General features: G+C 40.5%; 1 protein-coding gene across 3 annotated transcripts in view; it reads right to left on the bottom strand.

The window, feature by feature from the left end:
- Window positions 1-23025, bottom strand: part of PSD3 (pleckstrin and Sec7 domain containing 3) — a 607844-nt gene that overhangs the window by 385221 nt on the left and 199598 nt on the right. For all 3 annotated transcript variants that reach the window (XM_020969583.2, XM_078149617.1, XM_020969586.2), the window contains exons 3-4: window positions 21100-22243; window positions 7605-7994 (exon numbers count right to left, since the gene is read on the bottom strand). In XM_020969583.2, coding sequence (XP_020825242.1) covers window positions 7605-7994; window positions 21100-22243 — 1534 coding nt within the window. The remainder of the gene's footprint in view (window positions 1-7604; window positions 7995-21099; window positions 22244-23025) is intronic.

Genomic DNA, 23025 nt, shown 5'->3' with positions numbered 1-23025 from the left:
CTACATCTCACCTTTCCCCATCAAGGTTTCAATATATCTCAGGTCGGCATAAGAAATTACATGGGAATTTGGGGGGAGTTTTGCAAAAGCTACAGACGATACTCAGTGGCCAGCAGAGACTCAGAGCCTATGACCAAATACTTAACCCAACATTTACAATAAGGCACTGTAAACCCCTCATAAAAGAAAAAGAAGAAATTCAGACTTCTTCTCTGATATGAAGGGAGGGACTAAAAATATTTCGCACAGATTTTCCAAATCATGGGGTGCCATGCCCCAAGATGGGGAAGGGATAACTGTATAATACATTGCCCTGTCCAAAACAAGGGCCCTATTCTGCCTCTCCTGTTGACCCTCCTTAGAATCCTGTGAAGTCGATGGATTCTGGACAACAAATGGGGAAGTAAGGTGGATGGCTGGAACCAGGAATACAGGCATTTTAATTTTCTAAAATTCCTAAGGTTTATGTTTCAGACAGTCTCAATATCACAAAATTTGTTAAAGATGTTATTGGTACGTCTGTTATGATTTACAATACCTGAGTCCCGAGCATCCTGGCCCAGGGAGGGGGCCCTCAGTGTCATTGTCTCATTCTCCTTTCCTGGCTCCACATGTCTACTTCCTAAGCCCTGCAGAGGAATGCTTTAATGCAGGCAAAATAAAAGGCCTGCTCATTGATTTCTTTAAAAATTCATGGAAACATCTATATTAATGATTTGGTAAACTTTTTTTCTTTAAAAACATACATACATCTGAGTTTAAGCTACTTAAAGCTGGACTTTTAAAACGAGATAGACCCACATGCCCAGAACCTGAGAAAATATCAGGTAAAAGGTAAAAAATAAAAACAAATATATTAAAAAATAAAATAGCACTAGGCTGAAAATCAAGAGTTTGGGGAGGTCTTTGAATGGGCTCTCCCTTTTTGGCTCCATTAACAGACTGATTGATCAGGGAAATGCTGCAGACAAAAAGGTATAATTGGATTTCATCAAGGCATTTGACAAAGTCTCTGAGAATATCTTTGTGAATAAAATGAAGACATGTAGGGCAGAGGACAGTAAATTTTGGTGGGCTCAGAACAATAAGATTCAAGAGACTTTTGATTAATGGATCAACGTCAACCTGAATGGAGACTCAAGTGGAACATCAAAAGGCCATGTTCATGACCCTATTCTTTTTTTTTAAATATAAATTTATTTATTTTTAGTTTTCAATATTCACTTCCACAAGTTTTTGAGTTCCAAATTTCTCACCCTTCCCCCCACTCCAAGATGGCATGCATTCTGAATACCCCTTCCCCTGGTCTGCCTTCTCTTCTATCGCTCCCCCCTCCCTTCTCTTATCCTCTTCCCCTTCTATTTTCCTCTAGAGCAGGATAGACTTCTGTACCCCATTTCCTGTATCCATGACCCTATTCTATTAGAGCAGTAACAGATATGAATGAAGGTATAGGTGGCATTCTTATCCAATGGCGGGTGGGGAGGGTAACACAGAATACAATGGACCAGGTCTAATAAAATAAAATTTAATAAAATAAAAACTCCCATTCTTAGTTCAAAAAAATCAATTATACAAGTACAAAATGGGAGTAACTGGGCTAGATGGAAGACCGTGTAATAAAAATCTAGTGATGTGATGTGGCAAATTTTTAAAAAGCTCGTTTAATCTAATACTATCTCTATTAATACAATCTTATTAATATAGAAATATAACATCAGAATGAGAAAGACATATACTCTGTCCTGATCAGACCACAATTAGAGTACCATGTTCAGTTCTCGGGTAACATATTTTGGGAAGGACCGACAAGCCAGATCACATTTAGAGGGACATGATCAATATATTTAAATATCTAAGAGGCTGTCATGTTGAAGTCAAATTAAACTTGTTTTGTTTATCCCCAAAGGAAAGAACTAGAACAAATCAATAGAAGTCATAAAAGAGATAAAAAGACATCTTTCTGTCCCCAAAGTGGAATGACTTTCCTCAGGAGGAACTATGTATGTTCCTTGAAACTGAAACACAGAGGTTGGGTGATCACTTGTTAGGAATAGAAGGAATTCATATTTCAGGTCAGGGGTTGAATTAGATGACACTTGAGTTCACAATTCTTAATTTCTATGGTTCTGTGACTTGGGTCCTGCTCTTGGCTCCACTAAGTAGCCATTTCACATTGGGCATGTCACTTCTCCTAACAGGAGTCTTAGCTTCCTTATCTGTAAAATGAGAGGCAGGGTAATACTGTGAAAGGCACTCTGGCATTAAAGGCAGAGGAAGTATGTTCTAATCTGTTCCCTGAGAGGTACTGTATGTGGGACACTAGGCCACTCACTTCCTGGGCCTCAGTGTCCTCAACTGTAAAATGAGGGAGCTGAAATTAGCCTCTAAGATAATCTTCCAGGTCTAGCTCCCTGATTCTTTCATTCTATGAGAAGGCTAGGATTAGATGATCTCTAAAGTCTCTTAGCACCTACATACATCACTAGCACCATACATACATATATATGTATGTATATGCATATATGTATGTATGTATGTATATATATGTATCAGTGACATTAGGAAATCTGAGTAAGGGGGTGCGTGTGTGTGTGTGTGTGTGTGTGTGTGTGTGTGTGTGTGTGTGTATGAGAGAGAAAGAGAGAAAAGAGAGAGAAAAAGAGAAGAGAGAGAAAAAAGAGAGATTGAGATTCCAGTTTTCAAATATTTTGGCAGCTTTAAACTGTGCCCTTGGTTCAATTTTCATGTTCTGCTTCCAGATATTCAAAACCCTATATACACTTTAGGAAATTAATTAATTATCAAAACTCTTGGAAAAATTACCAACACTTCCAAAGGAAAAAAAAACAACCCTTAGACTGCTCTAAAAGTAGTTAAGCTACCCACTGCTAAAGGAATTCACTGGGAGGCTGAATGACCATCTGTCAGGGGTGTTGTTGAAAGGATCCCTATATTGGGTGAACAGTTGCACTTCATGACCTTTAAGGTCCCTTTCAAGTCTGAGATTCTATGGAACATTCTTAAATGGATTGACAGAAGCATGTGTAGGCAAGTTCCTGGTTTTCTGACCTAACTAGGAGACTGGTTCACCTCCCAAAGCTCTACTGCTGACCACTACTTTTTGTTATGGCTTTGCAGCAATAATGCATTTTACCTATACCACTCAATGCTGAAGCGCTTCGCCTCAATTACCCTTCAGTCTTTAATTAAACACAACTCCATTCACCCCAGAAAACCAGGTTACCCGGCACACTGGAGGGACCAACTTGCAAACCCTGCTTATGAATATTTATCAGGTACTCCAAGAAGACACACTGAAACAGAGGCGTCAAACATGTGGCCCACGGGGCCACGTTTGGCCCACAACACTCCCAAGTGTGGCCCAAACCAGATTAAAATGTAATTGGGAAATATCTAATAAAATAAATAAAAATACAAGAAAACTTAGATAATTTTAAAACTAAGTCAATATGTGGCCCACAGGGATCCTCATGGATGATTTAGCAGCTCCATTTTCTATCTGAGTTTGACAACACTGCACTAAAAGAAATATGGTAGGGAAGGGAATGGAATAAGCTGTTATTAATTTGCCTACTGGGGGCCACACACTCACTATGTTAAAGTGCTTTTTAAAAAAATATCTCATTTGGGGGCAGCTAGGTGGAGCAGTGGATAGAGCACCAGCCCTGAAGTCAGGAGAACCTGAGTTCAAATCTAACCTCAGACCAAACACTTGACACTTCCTAGCTGTGTGACCCTGGGCAAGTCACTTAACCCCAATTGCCTAAAAATTAAAAAAAAATCTCATTTGCTATAACAGCTCTGCAAGGTAGGTATGATTATTATCCCCATTTTACAGCTGAGGAAACTGAGGCAAATAAGAGGTCAAGTGACTTGCCCAGGGTCACAAAGCTAGTAAGTATCTGAGCCTGGATTTGAATTCAGGTCCTCCTGACTCCACACCCAGTATTTTATCCGCTAAGTCACCTATTTGCCTTTTTCCATTCCAATATCTTTTCCTTTTTCACTTTCCAATTAAACGACATGGCCATCAACTGGACTTTCTAGACTTTCATGGACTACTGGACTTTCCCTGTTGACTGGATGAGAGATTTGGTGAAAATGATTAAGCTCTTTGAGAGTGGACCTGTGGTTCTAACTGGAGACTGGAAAATGGGTTCCATGGAGAACTGTACATGGCAGGTCAAATGAACTTAACATCCAACTCCATTTCCTCTACCAAAACATACACTAAAAATGTTATTGTTTATTAATTCTACATCAAGAACTGTATTTCTGTGGTTTAGGGAACTGGGGGGAGAAGGGGGGAGGGTGAAAGGAGGAGGGAGGATGGAGGAGAGAGAAGAGAAGAGAGAGATCTGGACTTGTGAATTCATTAGTTTAGGAAAATCCTGGAGCAGAAACACCTTCCACAAAGCTGACTGAAACTCTTCTGTTAACTTACAGCCTTAAGAAGTATCTTCCTACATCACATAGTGACATTTTAAGTTAGTCAACAAGCATTTACCAAGCATTTCCTACATGCTAAGCACTATGCTAAGTGCCAGGGACCCAAAGAAAGATAAAAACAATCCTTCCCTCAAGAAACTTACATTCAAATGTGTCAAAATTCAGGACTTGAACACAGATCTTCCTGACTCTATGACTAGCCTTCTATTGCTTGTCCCAAAAAAATCTTTCTTTTTCTTTTCTGTAAGACATACACTTATCATTTTATAATTACATTGCATAAATTTGTAAAATGCAGTTTTTTTAAACATTCATTTTTTAAAATTTTCAGTTACAAATTCTCTCCCTTCCCCAGCCACTGAGAAAGCAAGTAATATGATACCCATTTTACACGAAGTCATGCGAAACATTTCCACATTACCCATATTGCAAAAAATAAACAAATAAATAAATAAATAAAGCAAAAAAATAATGTTCCAATCAGCACTCAGAGTTCATCAGTTCTCTATCTGAATGTGGACAGCACTTTTCATCATGAGTTCTTTGGAATTATCTTGGATTATTGTATTGATCCGAGTAGCTAAGTCTTTCACAGTTGATTATCCCTAAAATATTGCTGTTATTTCTGGTTCAGTTTATCTAAGTCTTACCAGATTTTTCTGAAACCATCCCCTTCATCGTTTCTTACAGTTATTCCATCACAATCACATACCACAATTTGTCAGGCATTTCTCAACTGATGGGCATTCCTCTCGATTTTCCAATTCTTTGCCACTACAAAAAGAGCTGCTATCAGCATTTTTGTACATATACGACCTTTTCCTTTTTCCTTGACCTCTTTAGAATAGAGACCTAATAGCAGTATGGCTAGGTCAACGTATGCACCATAATGCCTTTCAAACATCATTTATAAGCCTACAAATAATATGGTCATGCAAGGTTATCCCTATGGCACAAGACTGATTAAGAAAGCTACAATGAAAGTCTTCAGATGCAGAGCTGATCTGTAGAAAGCCTTGCTTTTTTTCAAACCATCTTAAAATGTTTTCCCTCTCTACTCACCCTCTCTTAGTTCAATACCTACAATTAAGAATTGTGAATCAATTTAAAAAACTGATGAACATTAGTGTCATCCCCTCTGCTCCTTCTAGTAAAAATGGTAAAAAAAAAAAATATCTGCAGCATACAGAGACAAATCTCAGGAGGAAGAAGACAGAGAATTAGGCTTTTCAAGGGGAGGACGTTTACCTGTAAATAATGGATGGCTGACCATGCAGTCCTCGTGCAATTCGGCAGGGACTGTGAACAATTTTCCTTGACTTAGTACTTGCTCCAATGCCTCATCATAAAGAAATGGGTTCTCAAAGACCACGCCAAGGGCACTAGAGACCTGGCAGGTCCTATCACGCTGAGAAGTCTTTCAGTACTGCCCAGGAACAGATTCTATTTCTGCTTCTGTCTTCCAAGAACCAACCTAGCCAAACCAGAGGCTCATCCCCAGAAGCCTGACCACCAAGGGACTTTTTTTTTTTTGCTGCAATCTACATTAGTGAACCTACACAGATGAAATCACTGGTCTTCCAGAGTATGAACTGTTTTCTGGAGCTCGTTAAAGAGAATCCTGGATGTAGTATCTGGCAGACCTCAGTTCAAATCACAGGTAAGTGTTGACACTGTGAGAAATTAAGTGACTGGCCAATGGCCACATACCTAGTGTCAGAGGCAAGATTACAACTTTAGGGCTGGAAGGAATCTTATAAGTTTAGAATCACAGAATTTAGAAGCTAGAAGGAGATTCAGCGGCCTCCTAATTTAGCCCCCCTCCCCATTTCAGGGATTAGGAAACTGACACCCACAGAAGTTCAATGGTTTTCCAAGTTCCTTTCCACTGTCACATGCTATTGCCATTATATAACTTGCAATTTATCTCCTAGACAGACCCCAAAAGCTTTCCTCGACTTATCCGACTTTGTGAACATTTGCTGTTGTTGTTCAGTTGTTTCAGTCATGTCCGACTCTTCCTGACCCCATCTGGGGTTTTCTCAGCAAAGACACTAGAGTAGTTTGCCATTTCCTTCTCTAGGCTCATCTGATAGATGAGGAGATGGAGGCAAACAGGGTTGAGTGACTTGCCCAGGGTAAAACAGCTAATAAGTGTCTGAGGCCAGATAGGGGTAACTTAAAAAGGCATCATTTAAGATTTTATCTTGCCTAGAACCAGGGCATCAAGCTACTTTGCAATCATTTCCAAACCATGCCCCTTGCCCCCTAGCCATCTTCTTCATTCCCCATCCCACAGGAACCCTGACTCTTTCCCTAGAAACCTGGACATTGATAAGTAAGCATCTTTCCCAGAACCAGCCTACCATACCACCTTCTAGACTCTGCCAAACAATGCCCATATGTGCACCCCATGACCTTTCTAGTTCTATTTTATATGTTATCTTCTCTCATTAGAATGTCAGCTCCTTGAGGGCAGGAACTGTCTTGCTTTCTTACATTTCTATTCCCAGTGCTCAGAAACAGTGACTGGTACATAATTAGCACCTAATAAAGGCACTTTAATTCATTCAAAGGACAGCTGGGTGGCACATTGGACAGAGCACTGAGCCTGGAATCAGGAAGACTCATCTTCCTGAGTTCAAATCTAGCCTCAGACACGTACTAGCTGTGCCACCCTGGGGAAGTGACTTAACTCTGTTTGTCTCAGTTTCCTCATCTGTAAAATAAATGGCAAACTACTAGTATCACTGCCAAGAAAACCTCAAAATGACTAAACAAATAACAATTCATTCCAAGTCTCACATCTAGAACTACATCTACTCTACTGCATAATCATCATAAATATTTGCTGAATGCCCACTCTACAAGCAGCAGCCCAGTGCAATCCGCCCCCCTATCATCCTCTAAAAAGTTGCCAATGCTACCGAAGTATTCCTTCCACACCCCCTTCTGACAAGAGCTTTTCAATGTGCCCTCTTCCTGACAAAAACCCAGAATCTTCTTTCCTCATTTATATCATCAGAAACTGGCACAATATACTTTGACTTCCCATCTCCCAAATTCCTGGTGAGAAAATGGTACAGAGACAAAACACTGTAATACATATGAGACAGACAGATAAGCGTTACCTTCCCCAAAACGCCATGCCAGGGGTGCCCTTTCTGTAGACGGTGTCATCAGCATCATTGGTACCATTGGCGATCTCTCCAGGATAGCCCATCATTATCCCACCATCAGCAGAGACACTGAGGACATCTTGCTGCGGCCCTGAAGTCCTCTCTAAGAACTGACTGCCTTCCTTGATGCGCTGTTGGATCATAGGTGTGAGAGGCATTTCAAAGCTGAAATAGCTATCAGGTTCTGAATATAAAGTCTCCAGTGACTCTGCGCTATAGTATAAAGAAGTATTATCCAGAATGGTTTCAAATTGGGAGCTGTATACATCAGTTGAATCCTCTGTATACCCAGGCCCCAGAACATCATCTTCTTCTCTGGCTGATTCCTCTTGCTCAATGATTCTAGGGGGGAGGAAAAAAAAAAGTTAACATTTTCAGTAACCCATTTTTTAAAAAATAAAGTATTACCTACTCAGTGCACCACAGTATCAATGAAAACATTCTGGAAAAAAAAAACAGATGAAATCCCTACACACGTTTAATGATATGCTGTCTGGGGAAAGGAAATACCATAAAATACTTTAAAAATTAAAGGCTTATAAAAACAACTTTTTAAAAATCTTAAGCTAGATATCATGTAGGTATCTTTAACTCAACATACCCAAAAGAGAACTCATCATTCCCACTTTTAAATTTCCCTGTTACGGTCAAGGGCACTACCATTCTTCCAGTTGCCAAGGCTCACAAATTTCATGTCATCCTTGATTCCTTACTCTTACTCAGCCCATAAAGCCAATCCTTGCAAACACCTGTCATTTCTATCTTCATAGCATCTCTGGTACACATGCCCTTATCTCTCCACTCACACAGCAATCACTGGAGTTTATGCCCGCCTCACCTCTAGCATGGAATATTTCATTAACCTTCTAATCATTTTCCATGCCTTGTCCCCCAGTCCATTCCAATCTATCCTCCACTAAGGGGCCAAGGTGATTTTTTCTAATATATAGAATGACCATATCATCCCCCTGAGTAATGAGCTTTAGTGACTCCTTGTTAGCTTCAGGATCAAATACAAACACACACACACACGTATAAATATATATATGTGTATATATATATATCTATATAGATAGATATATAGATATATATAGATGCACACATATGTATATATACACACATTATATATATATATACACATACACATACACATATATGTATATATACACACACACACACACACATATCTGTTTAGCTTTTAAAGCTCGAGAGAGAAACACAGGTAGATATCTATATCTACATTATTTATATATCTTGTATGTACTTATTTATATTATATCTTCATTAGAGTACACATTCTTTGAGGGCTGGGACTGTTTTTATCTAGCTTTGTGTCTCCAGCACTGAGCACAATGGCTGGCATATGGTAAACATTTAATAAATGTTTACTGAGTGACTGAAAAAAGTCATTAACATCCGTTCCCAAAGATACTGATGTAATTCTGTAGGACCCCAACTAGCTTCATAAATGACGTGTGAAAATCTTTACTCAATGCTTGGCCCATACCTTGTTTTATTGTGCTTTGCAGAGGCTACATTTTTTACAAATTGAAGATTTGTGGCAACCATGCATCGAAGTCTGTCGGTGCCATTTTTCCAACAGCATGTATTCACACTTTGTCTCTATGTCACATTTTGGAAATTCTTACAAAATTTCAAATATTTTCATTATTATTATTATCATCATATGATCTCTGATCAATGATCTTTGACGTTACTATTGTAATTGTTTTGGGGGTTCACAAACTGTGCCCGTAAGACTTTGAACTTAATAATTGTTGTGTGTGTTCTGACTGTTCTACCAACAATTCTACATCTCTCTCCCTCTCCTCAGGGCTCCCTACTCCCTGAAACACACAGCCATCCACATCGAGGCAAGAGCCTCCATCAGCAAAAAGATTACAACTCACCAAAGGCCCGAGATGTTTTAGTTATATATACGTTGTTTTCTAGACATAACACTATTGCTGACTTAATAGACTACAGTATAGTGTAAACATAACTATTATATGTACTCAGGAAACCAAAAAATTCATGTGACTCATTTTATTGTCACAATATTCTAGAACAGAACATGCAATATTTCCAATGTATGCCTGTATACCTAAGATACTAGATAAAACATTTTTTTAAAAATTTCATTTCCACTTAAAATTCCTCACTATGAATCCATTACCATGATAAAAGGCTCCATGGAGCTGATTTCAATGGCTTTCAGGAGAACAAACTGTTAAATGTTTAATACAAGCACCTCAGAAATAGCAAACGCTACAAATCAAGGGTTAGTTTATTGTTTTGTTGATTTTTTAGACTTAAGAAATGATGGATGAAATGTAAATTAGGTAGATTAAACACAAAATTGTATCCTGCACATGCCTCCCACCCCCAAGCAGGTTGTTAAATATTTACCAAACATCCCAGCCCATTAAACCATTAAAAAAAAAAAAAGAATAAAAGAGAATAGAAATAAACTAAGCTTTAACATGTTCTTTCATTTAATTTAGACACTGAAAATTCAATTTAATCAACATTTATTAAGCACTTACTACATAGGCATGGCTTTGTGTTAAGACAGGACAAAAAGCAGAAACAAAATGTTGCATTCTAACTGAGTTGAAGTAGAGCCATCTGGTGTCACGAAAGTAGTATTACATAAAACTAGAGTTTATGTTAAATTAGGAAAAATAAATCAGCTCCCCCTTGAAGCATTTCTAAAGTATTGATTTGTCTTCTTTCTCATTTGTGCAACTGGGGGAGATTAAGGGTCCACCCTATGGGATACATACACATGGCTGTGGGTATACATGGTAACTGACGGAAACTAAAGGAAGCAAAGGGAAGAGCCCACATTTGGCCATTCTAAGCCAGTAAGATTATATCAAAATTTAAAAAAAAAAAGCATTTCTTAAGCACTTATATGCCAAGCACTACACTATGTGCTAGGGAAACAATTACAAAAGCAAAGATGGGTCCCTGACCAGATCAGGGGAGTTGTGGCCAGGGAAGGTTCACTTTGGATCTGGCATTAAGGTGAACGGGCCCTAGGGGAATAGGTCGGTACAGTCCTACCAGGAACAATGGCAGAGTTGATTTGATCATGGTTTCAGAACTGGGGAAGCTATGTAGTTAGCAAGTGGTTGTCAAGGCCGTTCAAAGAGATGACCAGGTTGTAAAGTAGGAAGTGTTGGACTACAGGTGAGGGTTTACAGCTCAGAAATCAGCAAAGGCCACAAAATTAGAGCTTGATTTATTGTTTTGTTGGCTGTCTAGACAAGAACATAATGGCTAATAATGTTAACAAAACTTAAAATTGTGTCCTGAGCACATATTTTTCCCCCAACACACCTCTGACTACAGGGCTCTATGGAGGATGACTTTGAATATCCTGAAAAATCAAGGATTCCTTAAATCCATGTTATGGAATCATAATCAGAGGCTAGAAGAAGGAAAAAGAGAAAGAAACATCACCAGTTCCACATCATTTTTAGCAGCAGGAAGCAGTCTAGGAGGAATGGAGTAGACAGGGCTGGTGAAGAGCTTCTTCTAGAGGAACCTGGGGCTGTGACTATTTCCATACACTTCTGAAATTTATGTCTGTTCATTCTATGATTTCTATTTTGCTTCTCTCCCTTTTAATCAGACTTGCCTCTGGCATTGCAAACTGTGTACTTGTGAACAGAACTTTGGTCTCAATGTACTGCAATGAGTACCACGTATATGTCTGCCCAGGTTTTCAGGACACTGGCTATAAGCCATGAGAGTAAGAAAACCTCCCGCCATCCATACACATGTCATGAGACAGTCAGTTTCACATTATACAAGGTGACTAAATCTGCAGATTTTGAACCCAGTGTAGAAAATCTTCATTTTACAGCATGCAGGTCAGAGATGCCCAGAAAAACAGAGGCTTCTAATTATATTTGTTGCAAAAGTGGACACCATCCTCAACAAATGAACCGTATTGTACCATTCATTCACTGCATAACTTTTCAATCATCTACTAACCATGCAAAGAACAGAAGATCTTCCACTTTCCAGTCCCACACCACCGAGTGCCCCATGGCCCTAACCATTGAACTTGCAGTGGGCAAAGATCAACCCAGTACTTACAGCAGCCACATGCGTATCCTTCCAGGTGGCTAACCTGGTACCTAACTGGTATTCTAATTCCAATGAGAGCTTAAATCCCAGAGTCACCATTTTCTACCTATTGGACACTGAATAACGTTCCTTTCTGAACCCTAGCGTCCTCATCTGTAAAATGAGCAGGCTGGGCTAGATGATTTCTTTAAATCCCTTCCACTTCTAGATCTATAATCCGACGAGACTTTGGATGCCTTGACTGTTATGTGATAATAATAGCTAGTATTCGTTGTTCAGTTGTTTCAATGGTGCCTGTGACCCCATTTGGGGGTTTTCTTGGCAAAGAACCCGGAGCTATTTCCTTCTCCAGGTCATTTTACAGATGAGGAAACCGAGGCAAACAGAGTTAAGAAACTTGCCCAGAGTCACACAGCTAGTAAGTATCTGCGGCTGGATTTGAGCTCATGAAAACGAGTCCTTCTGCTTCCAAGCCCAGTGCTCTTATCTCTGCACCACCTAGTTGCCCCAGTAGCTACTATTGCAGCTCATCCTAAACTGAACCTGGCTCTACCTTTCCAATATTCTTACACTTTACTCCTCTCCATGCACCCTATAATCCAGCTAACCTTAAAATGAATAATAGTTAATCCTCAAATAACAGAACAGAAGCCACTCCCAAGTAAAATGTATCACTTTAATCTGAGCCATATTCCTATCATAGGCCTCAGAATCAGGAGAGGAGAGGAGAGAAAGAGGGGAGGAAAAGAGAATCTGAGACCTAGCAGCTTGCTATCCATATTGCCATATATGCTTCCTCTAAAGCTACATATTTTCCATAAGCCTGGATTATATAAAACCTGCAAACCAATTATGATTACATTAATTCTTCAATGTACAAATAAATAAGCCATTGGGAAGGAAATTTTCCCCCTTTCAAAGAGATCTCAGTGTATGGGTACAACCTATATTGGAATATTATGATTTAGTCACAGAATCCCAGAATTTGAGAGCAGGAATCTAACGCTACCCATACACAAAAGGAATTCCAGTAATACACAGTGATAGATAAGTGATTATCTTCTCTTTCTTCCTCCTCTCTCCTTCTCCCTCTCTCTCTGTCATTCCACTTTTCAACGGCTCTACTGGTTAGGAAGGTTTAGGGGGTTTTGGGGGGTTTTTTTATATCAAGCCTAAATTAGCCTTTTTGAAGCTCCCACCCATTTTTCTTGGTTCTGCCCTCTTGGCCAAATATTTAGAGCAAGACTAATCCTTCTTCCATGGGACAGCCCTCCAATACTTGAAGACAGCTTTGATGTCTTCTCTCTTCCAGGCTAAACATACCCAGCTCCTCCAACCAATCTTCACATGTAATGGACTCAAGGTCTTTCAACACTCTGCTTGCTGTCCTCCAGATACTTTGCAGTCTGTTAACATCCATCTTATACCACAGTGAAGAGAACTTAACACAATACTTCAGGTGAAGCCTGCCGAAGGCAGAGTACTGGGGGACTATGTTGACTCACCTGTAAAACATGTAGGGCCTGAGGGCAGGAACTGTCTATTTGTCTGTCTATTTTTATTCCTAGAACTCAGCACAATGCTTTATACATAGCATTTATTTATTTATATGATTATTCATCCATTCATTCATTCATTTATGTATATATATGCATATATTCATTCGTTCATTCATTCCTAGAAACTCTACCCCTCTTAATAAAGCCCAAGATCCTATTAGCTTGATTTGGCTGCCATATTATACTAATTGATATTAATTAGATTACAATCACTAAAATGCCCAGATCTTTTTCAGTCTTTCTCCCTCTTATACTTGTGAAGTTGATTTTTGGGTAAGTAAGGGCAAGCTTTTACATTTATCAATATTAAATATCATCTTATTAGATTCAGCCCAGTAGTCTAACCTGTCAAGATCCTTTTGGATCATGACTCTGCTACGCAATGTATTGGCTAGCCCTGCCAGAGTTGTGCCAGCTGTAAATGTGATGGGCATATTATCTATGCCTTTATACAAGTCACTGATTTTTCACTTATTTTTCAGTCCCAACTCTTCCTGACCTCATTTGGGGTTTTCTTGGCAAAGATACTGAAGTGGCTTGCTATTTCCTTCTTCAGACCATTAACAGTTACCCATTGAGTCTAGTGATCTGACTTACTATAAATCCATCTGATTATTTTAGTGTTTAATACAGAGGTTCTCAGAGCATGGTCTGGAGAATCCTGGGAGTCCTTGAGAACCCTTCAGGGGGTCTCTGAGATACAAACTCTTTTTATAACATAAAATTCTGGTCTAATCCACATCTTTCTATCTTCTACACAAGAACAGCACAAGATACTTTATCAAAAGCTTTGCTAAAATCTAGGTAATCTATGTCCACAATATTCTCTTCTTCTATCACTTTAATAATATCCTGTCAAAAAAGGAAATGAGGTTAGTTATAATGAAGCCATGTTGGCTCTTTGTAATCATTTCTTCTCCTGGATGTTCACTGTTGCTGTTATTGTTGTCATTGTTTTTAAAGACTGTGTCCCTCCATCATAATTAAATTCAAAGTAAAGGGTCTACTCATGGCCCCAATCCCACTACTGGTTAGCATGGGAAATTCGACATGCTCTGTATTTCTGACCTAGGCTGGTTTGTACTTCCTTAGGAGACCTCCAGCAAAGCAACCCTTTGATGCCTCTTCAAGGCATGGAGCAACTCCAGGCACTCACAGGCAGCACCAGCCAAGCTCAAACTCTGGCAGACCCTCCCATACCAATAAAGACTTCAAGTGAATACCCAGTAACGTTTGTTGTCCAAACACCAGGCTACATTTGGAGAGGCTCATCACCAAAGCAGCCTCAGAGTGACGAAGTTTTTGGCCACAGCAGCTTTCAAAGATCATCTGAGGCTGATGGCTTTCTTGAGCTCAGGAGTTCTAAGCCACAATGGGCTATGCAAAACACGTGTCCGTACCAAGTCTAGTATCAATATGGAGAGCCCTCAGGAGCACAGGGCCACCAGGCTGCCTCAAGGGTAGGTAATCCAGCATGTCAAATCTGTGCTGACCAGTAATTTGATTGAGGCTCTGACTAATCCCTGTGTGAGATGGGGAGATCCAGTGAGAAGGGAAAGGAATAAGAGGGAGAGGAAAGAGGAAAAAGAAGGAAAGGAGGGAAAGGGATATTCCAAAGCTTCATAACATGATGTATCTAGACCCAGCACGGGGATCATGAAACCTGGGTTCAAGATTAGCCTCTCACATGTACTGGCAGTGTGACCCTGGATAAGTTACTCGATCTCTTGGTGGCCTTGACAAGTCTCTATGGCTATAAGTCATGGACTTAGTACCAATTTGCATTAGCAGAGAAAGTTCCCTCTCTGGAAAATACCTACAACAATAAAATCACATAACCGGACCCCCCCCCCCAAAATGTACTCTAATTCATAATGCTAAGAAACAAAACATTACAAGATTTTAAATGATAGCTCTAAATACCCTTTGAGTCACAAGCAGCACTCCGTCAGACTGCTAGCAAAGAAACATTTGGGAGAGAAATGGGTCCAGAGATGGTTTGACTGTTCTAACCACCATATGGTAGTAAATGACTTGTCAAAACCCTTAAAAGAAGTTTATTTGGTATATAAACACCCTCTCTCTGGAAGACATCATTTAAGGCTTTTCATAGGATCCCAAATTAAGAGTTTGAAGGGACCTTAGAGGTCATTAAATCCAACCCAGAACTGATGCCCAGAAAAATTTAAGTAACTTATCCAGTTACATACAGACCAAGGGTCTACAGTAAGACTGAACTCAAGTCTTCCTGATTTCAGATCCAGGACTCACTCTATACACCACGCTGTTTCATAATTTAAAAAGAGTTCATTTTTAAGAAAAAAATTTCATAAAGGTTTGAGAAACAATATAGTATAGTGGGATGGGGAGGAGAAGGGAGCGTTGGAAGTAGAACTAGTGTAAGACTTGGAATCCCAAGGCCTGGATTAAATTCCTATCTCTCTGATTGCCAAGCACTAGAATAACGTTGGGCAAGTTACTTAACCTCTGCCTAAGCCTCAGTTTCCTCACCTGTAAAGTGGGGGAAATGATACTACCCTACCTTCTTCAGAGCACTGTAAAGACAGGCTTCCAAAACTGTAAAGTACTATATAAGTGCTGTGATTATTCCTATCCATTGGCCTTTGGAAAAGTTAAATCTAATTTAGTAGCTTACTTTTGAGGGGTGAACCACATCGCGTGCAGCCACATTCTCAACACAAGAAAAAAGCTTCCTAAGAATAACAAAGTCTGCATGTAAAATGTCAGGCCTCAGAAAATCAGATGTGACTTAGTGCAAGTGATACCTTTACAGAAACTTGTTCTACAGCATCCCTGAGAAGAGGACATCCTCTGCGTAGAGACCTCCAGTGACTGGGGAGAACACAAAACAGCCCATCCCACTTTGGAACAACACTAATTATTTATCCAGCCGAAATGTACCACCGCAGGTTTTACCCACTGCTCCCTGTTCTTCCCTCTTTGGCCAAAAAGAACAAGACTAACCCCTTTTCCATGAAACAGCTGTTCAAATCCATGAAGTCAGCTATCATCCCCACTTCCAAGAAGACCCTCAGTCTAATTCTGTTCTTCAGGCTAACGGTCCCCAGTTCCTTCAACTGAGCCACATATGGTAGAGTCTCTGTCCGCTCACCATCTTGGCTGACCTCCTCTGCACCTGTTACAGTCTATAAATGTCCTTCCTACAATGTGGCACCCAGAACTGAGTATAGCACTCCAGATATAGTCTGACCAGGTCAAAGTACAGCTGAAATGCCAGCCTCTCTTCTGCTAGACGCCGTGTCTCTCAAGAATCTAGCATAAGATCACGCTCACTTTGGGGGCTGCCACACCCCTCTTTTGGTGACTCACGATACACTTGCCGCACCCTAAAATAACGAGGGCATTTTTCACACAACCTGTCGTCCTCCATCTTTGTCTTTGTGTGGTTAGCTTGGTGGTGGCATTTTTTTTGGTTTGGGTTTTTTTTTTTCTAACTCAAGTGTAGAATTTTACAGTTATCCCAATTCAATTGTATTTATTATCCCATTTTGTCTCATCATTCAACTATTATTTAGTGTTTGCCATATTCCAGGCACTGCGTAAGGCACTGAGAATACAAGTGCAAAGAATAAAAACGAATTCTCAAGGAGTTTACATTCTAATAGGAAAGATAAAGGGTATGTAAATATATACACAAAAAATACATGTAAATACAGAATAAATATAAAGAGAATAAATCCAAATAAATACAAGGTAGTTAAATACAGGAGATTTAAGGAAAGAAGGCACTAGCAGTTGGGGGCATGGGGAGACAGGGAAAGGAAGAGAGAATATGCATTTATCTTTTTGTGTGGTCAAATTATTTTATTAGTGGGATATGTGATTAAAATAGTTTAGAGACCACTGTTCAACAGGTGTATGAAGCTACCTGGAGCAGAGCTTGCAGATGCCTTTTTGTGAGACACCTGGAAACCAGGATTGGTGATTAGAGAATATGCATTTATTAAGCACCTACTATGAGCCAGGCCCTATTACTCATTTTACAAATATCATCCCCATTGCTCTTCACAACAACCCTGTGAGGTAGGTGCTATTATCATCCCCATTTTACAGTTGAAGAAACCAAGGCAGACAGCAGTTAAGTGACCTGTCCAGAGTCATACAGCTAGTGAGTATTAGGGGCCTGATTTGAACTCAGGTCTTCCTGACTCCAGGCCAAGCATGTTGACCATCAAGCTGGACGAGATTTACGTAGAAAGTAGTATGTGAGCAATGTCTTGAAGGAGGAAAGAGGTGATATGAAATGGAAGTGAAGAGGGAATCCATTCTAGGAACAGGGGACAGCAGTACAAAGATGCAGAGACACGTGTGCAGTGTATGAGGAATAGCAAAAAGGCCAGTTTGCATGGATCACAGAGGACAGGGGGAGAGTCAGGGACAGGGGGAGAGTCAGGAACGGAGGGACTGGAGAATAGGCTGGGGCCCAGCTGTGATAGATTTTAAAACTAAATGCAGGAGTTTATTTTTTTTTTAATCCTAGAGGCAAAGGGGACCAAGTAGCTTATCAGGTAGAGGCATGCCATGGTTAGATCTCTGCTTGAGGAAGATCACTTTTTGCAGCTATGTGGAACAGACTTGAGTCTGGAGAGATCTGAAGCAAGGAGGTCAACAAGGAAGTGGCTAAAATGATCTAAGCAAGAGTTGATGAGGATCTAATCTAAAGAGATGGACCCTGACTCTGTCATCAATGAGCTAACTGGCTGGGTTACAGCACTTCAAAGACAGGAACTGTTTCCCTTACATCTTTGTAACCCCAGTGCCTAGCACAGTGCTTAGCACACAGTAGGTGCTTAATAAATCCTTATTAATTGATGTCAGCTGTTCCATTGATCTTAGATTTTGATAAGTATGACATCTACACCTTTATCCAAGGCACTGTTAATTAATGTTGACTAGCACATGGCCAAGAAGAGAATCTGAAAGCACTCCTTGAGAACACACCCTTGAAATTGATATCAGTACAATAATGGCAGTTCTCAGCTTCCAGTCATTTCATCAGCTCAGAATCTTCTTAAATGTACTATCACCCATTCTAGCCCATGCATCTGTATCGCTGAAGGTATTAAAGTGAAAGCTGACTACCATTTTCCAGTAATGAGGTAGAAAGAATTCTTGTTTGGGGACTGGGAGTGAGGGATTAGACAAGGTTATCTCTGAGATCCCTTCCAAATGTGAGATTCTATGATTCTACATCAAAAAACCAAGGCATCATTTGTGGGAATTATTTCCTTTGCCAATAATATGAAGAGCCCAAACTATGTTTGGCTTCTGACTTTCTAGTCTGCCTACTCGGAATTTAACACTCCATCAGTAAGCATTTATTAAGCACCTACTATGTACAGCTAGGCGGCACAATGGACAGTACCAGGCCTGTAGTCAGGAAGATGTGAGTTCAAATCTAGACTCAGACACTTACTAGCTATGTGACCCCAGGCAAGTCATTTAACCTTGTTTGCCTCAGTTTCCTCAACTGTAAAATGAGCTGGAGAAGGACACAGCAAACCACTCCAGCATCTTGGCCGAGGAAATCCCAAATGGGGTCACAAGGAGTCAGACACGACTGAAAGGACTAAACAATAACTACACGTGTAATGTGCCCTATCATCTTAAGCAGCAGGGATATAAAGGACACAATAACAGGGAGAGGGGAAGGAAAAGGGAAAGGGGGAGGGGGAAGGAGAGAGGAAGGAGAAAGAGGAGAAGAAAAGAGGGAAAGAGGGAGAGAAGGACAAGGGCAAGGAGGAGAATGAGAGGGAGAAGAGGACTGAGGATTGAACTCTGGGGAACACTCACAGTTAATAAGGATAAATAATAAGGATACAAATTACAGGTATATAGGATAAATTAGCAAATGAGACTTAGATGGAGTAGCCAGTAAAGAAGGAAGAAAACCAAGAAAGCGCAATGTCACAGCCACAAAAGAAAAGAGAATATCCAGAAAGAAAAGGAGGTCAATGATGTCAGATGCTACAGGAAGATCAACAAGCATTAGAATTAAGAAAAAGCCATTAGCTTTGGCAATTAAAAGACTGTTGCTTGGAGAGAGCAGTTTTAGCCAAGTCCTAAGATCAGAAGCCAGACTGCTAAGAGCTGAGATGTGAAGGAAAGGAAGTAGAAGCAAAGAACACAATCGGGTTTTTTTTTAGGAGTTTACTGCAGTGAGGGGCCAAGTTTAGATCAAAAAACCAAATCTGTAGTGGACCCAGATGGATCAGTTGCATGACTTCCTCCAGCTCGATTTAGCAGCATGTGAGCAAGAGTAAAGGCAAATGGCAAGAGGAATCCAGAGTTGGGGTTTGATGAGGCATGAGTGGCAGAAGGACAGGGGAGAGTGCTAGGGCATGCCCATCTTTTGTGTGGATAAGGCGGACTGGAAGAGTAGGCATGGACTTGAGTAGATGGAGTAATTGGGGGGTAAGAGCATTGAAGAAGTATTAACAGTTATGTTAGAATCCCTTAGAATAAGGACAGGAGCAGGGGAGAAGAGAAGACAGTGAACTAAGCTCCCTCCTCAAGAGAGCAAGAACAACACAGCTAGCAAGCACCTTCGTTAGCCAGTTATTCAATATTCTAAGACGTCACTCAGGATACTGACTTCATATTTTTTTTGACGTGATCACTAATGTAATGTGAAAAAACAACTTTTAGCTACTAATGATTTTTTGCAAAAAGTGAGATGTTTTTACCAAGTCAACAGTGCCAAAATCACTTGCACTATTAAGGTAATGAACATTACTGTATTACTTTATACTACTAATGTGCAGCAGAGCAAACATGTCAACGGCAAAAATAAAATGTTAGAAAAAGTTCTCTCATCATTCCATACTTACACAGGGGATCTTACTTCAATCAAATGGACCCTCACTACAGCCCTGTCCTGGTGGTCTCTGACAAGGGACTTTTATTATAGATGAGATCAGTCAAGCATGGCTGCACAAGCATGCCACTAGAGGAGGCCAAATTTGCTTAATCGCTTGAATTTAGAAGTTCTGAGCTGCTGTAGGGCTAAAGCCAATAGGGTATCTTCTTTAAGCATGGCAATAATATTGTAAGTCCCTGAGAGCAGAGGACCATCAAGGCAGACTAAGGAGAGGTGAACCTCTATAAGAAAAAGAAACAGGTTAAAATTTCTGTATCAATCATCACTGAGACTGGCTGCTGCACTTAGAGTAGGATGGAGAAATGGAAGGATGAAGGGAAGGAGGGAGAAATGGAGGAAAGGGGTGAGAGAAAGGAAAAGAGGGAAGGAGGAAGGAAGGAAAGAGAAAAATTGAAATAAAAGAAAAGAGAGCAAAGCAAGAAAGAGAAGAAAAAGACAAAGAAGAGAGAAGAAAGAGAGAAAGGAAGGAGAGATAAAAAAGGGAGAGGAAGGAAGGAAAAAGGGAAGGAGAGAGAAAAGGAGAAAGGAAGAAAGACAAAGGAAGGAGAGAAAGAAAAAGGGAGAGGAAGGAAAGAAGGAAGGAAGGAATAGACAATAGGGAAAGGAAAGAAGAGGAAAGGGAAGTAGAAGGAAAGATCTTATAAGGAGTTTCTTTTCAATATTTGGAAATTAAACTCTTATAGGCAGAGAACCCTAAAGGGAGTGTGCATTAGAATGAAATCTATCCCACAAGTATACCAGGGTTCCATAGTAGTAGTAGTAAACTGACTTAGTAACCCTAAGACAAAACAAACACAGAACTGCCTGTTCCATGATGAACACCCTTATTCACATGTTCTAGGACAAGATTAAGATGTGACCTCACCTTTCCACTTCCCCCTCTGGCACAGACTTCTTCTCAGGATGTTGTTCATTTTCCTTCAAAAATACTTCATCCTCTCCACCTTCTATAAGCAATCCTGGAGAAAATGTCCCTGATCTAGTTCCAAGCCTTTCTGAAGAATCTTTCCAAGGTTCATCCCAAACACCCTCCGTCAACCTGACTGAAGGAGAGAAAGCCACAGACAGAACAGGATGGCTTGACACTTTGGAAAACTCCTTGCTTTTGGAAAAGGCTGTCCTTTCCACAGACGCCTCCACCTCTGCTGAGGAACGTCTCATTTCTTCCTCCTCTCCCCCCGTCCAAAGAATCTCCACCCCATGAAATCCTACGTGTTTGATCCTGCCAGAGCGGCCTGTGGAGCTCCCCTGCTCTACAGGCGACCTGTAGACCGTACCTCGATCACATCCCGGATGCTTCCTTCCCACATCAGACCATTTTTCCCCTGTAAAGCTAATGGTGCCCTCTACATTACGGGCCACTGCTGATTGCTCCACAGAGGTCTTCTGGCAGATCATCTCCTGCCCTCTGGCAGTCTCTTTTTTCCCATTCTTCGTGATTTGGGAAAAGGCTGGCTGGGTTTCCCCAGTTAATAAGGCAGTCAAATCCTTCTCAATACTCAAATAAAAATTTTCCTCAGTTATTAGTTCAGCTGGAAGAGGTATTTCTGGTGGTTTTTCTTGGCCAGCGGTAGCTGGTCTCTTGGCTCCTCGTGCTTCCCGGCGGGTGGCAGTCGACTCTTTTTCCATTCCCCGGGCCGACGAAACAGAAATCACATCTCCTTCTAGTACCTTTGGTGCCTGCAGTCCCCCTGAAGCCACGCTAGATTCTGCAGTGTTCAGCGCTGGGGCCAGGGAGCCAACGGGCTGTGGCAAGCTTGGTTCCTGAAGGTGTCTACGTGAGGATGCTCCCCCCTCATGATTCAGTCCCCCTGCAGTCGGGCTGTCAAGACCAAACTGGGGGCCAACCAAGAGCTGGCCCCCCTCCCGCCCCTGTGCGTAGCACTGTTGACTCTCGGCATCAAATTCAAGTGAAGCTCTGAGGACTTCTCCCCTTTCTTCCATGGTCCCATATTCTGTAAATTCATTGGTGACATTGGGTGGGAGTAAAGTGCTTCCTCCATGATCGCCTACAGAGAGAACAGAAAAGTCTCATGACTTATTTTGAAAGAAAAAAAAAATCACATTCTACAACTTATTCATCAGCCCTCCTGCCCAACATACACACAGTTGACACACTACAAATTCATGATTTGCTTATTTTAATACCCTTCCTTTCTCACTCCATAACCTTGCCAGTGGCATCCTCTACTTACCCTGAGATGAGTTCAACCCCAAAACAGTTTTTAGTTATAATCACTCAACAACAATGATAACTAATATTTATAAATTGTTTCATAGCTTATGAGCTACTTCATTCATAATAATCCTATGAGGTAGATAGTTCCAACATTATTAGGCCCATTTTAAAGATAGGGTTTACTGCTTGGGATAATGGGGCAATCTAGTGATTCAAATCCTATTCAAACCTTACTCCTGATAGATAAAGGAGCCTGTTCCTCAGGATGCTCCATAATGTCTAAGGAGATTAATGACATTTATAGTCGCTCCCATCTAAATCTATGATTTTATATCAAAATGTATCAAATACTTAGCCCACAGAATAGTCGTAGGTTTAACTAAATTGTCATATACCATCATATACTTCACAGAAGAGCCTAGTTCAACTCAATCAACAACCTTTATACAACATCCAGTGTGAGCAGAGCCCCAAAGAAAAGGTGGAATCTATTTAAAGTAAACAAATATTGCCTCTGTCAGAACTCTCCAACTGGATGTAAAGACAACCTTTCCAAAACTCTATGAGAGGATGAATAAATCCAAAATGTCAATAAAATTTGGGGGCACCAAA

Source organism: Phascolarctos cinereus, unplaced genomic scaffold (genome assembly GCF_003287225.1).
Source record: "Phascolarctos cinereus isolate Bilbo 61053 unplaced genomic scaffold, phaCin_HiC Scaffold_2;HRSCAF=192, whole genome shotgun sequence".
In the NCBI taxonomy this organism is placed as follows: domain Eukaryota; kingdom Metazoa; phylum Chordata; class Mammalia; order Diprotodontia; family Phascolarctidae; genus Phascolarctos; species Phascolarctos cinereus.
The sequence above is the reverse complement of the archived record's forward strand: the minus strand, read 5'-3'. Positions and strand labels throughout refer to the sequence as shown.